General features: G+C 36.3%; 1 protein-coding gene across 1 annotated transcript; it reads right to left on the bottom strand.

Moving 5' to 3' along the window:
- Window positions 1-934: 934 nt before the first annotated feature.
- LOC136821558 (uncharacterized) lies at window positions 935-2418 on the bottom strand. Its single transcript, XM_067077784.1, has 2 exons — window positions 1698-2418; window positions 935-1500 (listed from the first exon to the last, which is right to left on the bottom strand). The coding sequence occupies exons 1-2, from the start codon at window positions 2290-2292 to the stop codon at window positions 935-937; spliced, it is 1161 nt and encodes a 386-aa protein (XP_066933885.1). The 5' UTR covers window positions 2293-2418.
- Window positions 2419-2656: the final 238 nt, after the last annotated feature.

Below are 2656 nucleotides of genomic sequence, written 5' to 3'. Positions count from 1 at the left end.
TTTTTTCGATTATGGCAGTTTCCAAACTGTCTTGGTTGTATCGATGGAAAACATGTTGTTATACAGGCCCCTCATAGTACTGGTTCAGTTCATTTTAATCACAAAAAGAGCTTCAGTATAGTATTACTGGCCGTTTGTGACGCTAAGTATAGATTCTTAATGGTTGATATTGGAAGGCCTGGTCGAAACAGTGACAGTGGAATATATGCTACCAGTAAATTAGGATTGGATATAGATGAAAATTTGATTAATTACCCAAGCCGTAAAACACCCATTTATGGTTATGACAGTAGCATCAAATTTCCCTATGTTTTCTTGGCTGATGAAGGATTCGCACTTAAAACTCACATGCTTCGACCATTTCCAAAGAGCTGTAGTCAAAGAGAAGAAATCGTCTTTAATTATAGACTTTGTCGAGCAAGAAGGGTTATCGAAAATAGCTTCGGAATTTTGGCAACTAGGTTCTGAATTTTCCGCAGACCAATAATTGCTGGGGTCGAAAAAATTGAGGCAATAACTAAAGCTTGTGTTGCGCTACACAATTTTCTTATTTCAGAGGAATCAAAAAGTTATGTACCTCAACACGAAAGCGAAATTATTTCTGTAGATGAAATTCACGGACTTGAAAAATTGCCAAGACAAGGATCGAACAATGCGTTGTCTAGTGCTAAATGTATTCGTGAGCAGTTCAAAGAATATTTCAACTCCAGAGAAGGCAGTGTTCCATGGCAACATAATATTTTTGATGTTTAACATACTATATTGTATTTTTTAACTGGATGCATGGAAGTAAAAATATGATATATACCTAAAATGTATAGACCAATATATAACCGAAATATGATCTGAAAATATATCCTAAAAATACAAGCCCTAAAATAAAACTAACTCAAAATGGAATAAAAGAAATAAATGATTTTTAAAAGGATAAAAATTAAAAAGTCTTGTTAAATTGAACTTCATACAAAACTTGTTGCATTTTTATTCTTGCAATCATATTTTGCTCCATTGGCAACTTATCCATTAATGGTGCTAAGCTCCTACAAAAGTCCATGTTCGGGCCCTCATCTTTCTTTTCTGTGGTAGGTTGTACTAATGGTACAACAGGACGCTGTAGTTCGGCATTCACGCTCTTGAGCGAAGATAAGATCTCATTTTCAACTGCATCGCCACGTCGCTGGCGCTTAAACGAGTCACGGTATGGGGCTTTTTGGCTATTTTCTTTACCTTGTCTTGAGCCTGGATGTGTAGGTATTGCGGGTGTTGGGGGAGATTGAAATGGTGTAGAGTTAGATGATGATAAAGTACTGGTAGATAAGAAATTTTCCTCTCGACTTGGTGGGGTGTATTTATCTCCAAGAAACAGCAACTGATCAAAGAAATTACATCTTGGAAGCTTACCACTTTTACTACCACTCTTTAGCAAATGTCGACTTCTTTTTGTGTTGCATCTGGTCCATGCGTCTTTAAGATACTTCCATTGTAGCTTGAGTGATTCAACTGTAAAAAAGAACAATCAATTTAGATATGGAACAAGGGAATAGTTTCTGGATTTTTTTCTTCTTACCGTTTCAATGAATTAGTTGAACCTAGTCAAGGAATTTTTTCTCTTAAAAATTTGTCATCAAGTATATTTTAGATCAATTATTTAGAATGATGCTTAAAATTCAATTGTAAAAATACTTTTAATAACTCACCACCATGGCCAGGGAATTGATGACTTTTGATACTTTGCCAAATGATCTTCTTTCTTGTTGTATCTTTATATCCTGGGTGACTTAGTTGCCACAGAATTGGATAGGGTCGTACAGATTCTATAAGCAACTCCTTATTGATAGAAATTTCAGGTAAAGCTACTGCTTCGCTGCCTTCCCCTATTTCGGTAGAGTTCATCAATAAATTTCTGTTCCTTTCTATCATCCTGTCGTCGGCTTCATCGTCATATTCTTCATCATCAGCACCATTATCACCCTCCAGATCCTCGAAGATATCGTCATTGCCACGGGCGATGGAATTCGCAGAATCCGCTATTTCATTTTTAGATGATATCATTCCCGGACTTAATTGCTCATCATATTGGGTTGGCTGCTGTATTTGTGCATACGTTGGACTTGGTTGTTGCGTTTGTAATTGGTGAAGGTAAGATTGCATGTATAGCTGTTGTTGCTGCTGCTGCTGCTGATATTGAAGCTCGACATTTACTCTTTGGTCACTGATCAAAAATTTTACATTCGGAGTATAATTTTCTTCAGATGTTTTTACTGGAGTTTCATCTGTAAAACTTGCCATCATAAAACTCTACACAACACACACACACACAAATGTAGAATGAAAACAACTTTTGTAGAATTCGTTCGTAGTTGATTTTTGATTTTTGATTCCCTCACAATTGGAATTCCCGCACAATCTGTATGTTTACATTTTTTTTGCATGATCAGCAATTTTTCTCTCACTTGATTGGTTGATGACTAATTGTTTTAAAAAGTACGCTCGTGTACGCTCAGAAAAGTTGAAAATTTTCAGCGTAGAAAAGAGCACAAAAGCGTACAAGAGCGTACACTTTTTGTGTACAAGAAAATTTAATTCATGACGTCAATGTGCTATTTTAGGAAATTTTGCCCTACCGTGCACGCTCGCGCGATCGATGGAAACAGGC

This window comes from Clytia hemisphaerica, unplaced genomic scaffold (assembly GCF_902728285.1).
Source record: "Clytia hemisphaerica strain Z4C2 unplaced genomic scaffold, Clytia hemisphaerica genome assembly, whole genome shotgun sequence".
NCBI classification, from domain to species: Eukaryota; Metazoa; Cnidaria; class Hydrozoa; order Leptothecata; family Clytiidae; genus Clytia; species Clytia hemisphaerica.
Note: the sequence above shows the minus strand (reverse complement) of the source record. Positions and strands in the feature narration are given on the sequence as shown.

Bases quoted from the DNA above. Each gene is read 5' to 3' on its own strand.
- LOC136821558 (XM_067077784.1), bottom strand. From the start codon at position 2,292: ATGATGGCAAGTTTTACAGATGAAACTCCAGTAAAAACATCTGAAGAA. The intron at 1,501-1,697 runs GTGAGTTATTAA...TCTTTTTTACAG, and splicing joins TCAATTCCCTGGCCATGGTG to TTGAATCACTCAAGCTACAA.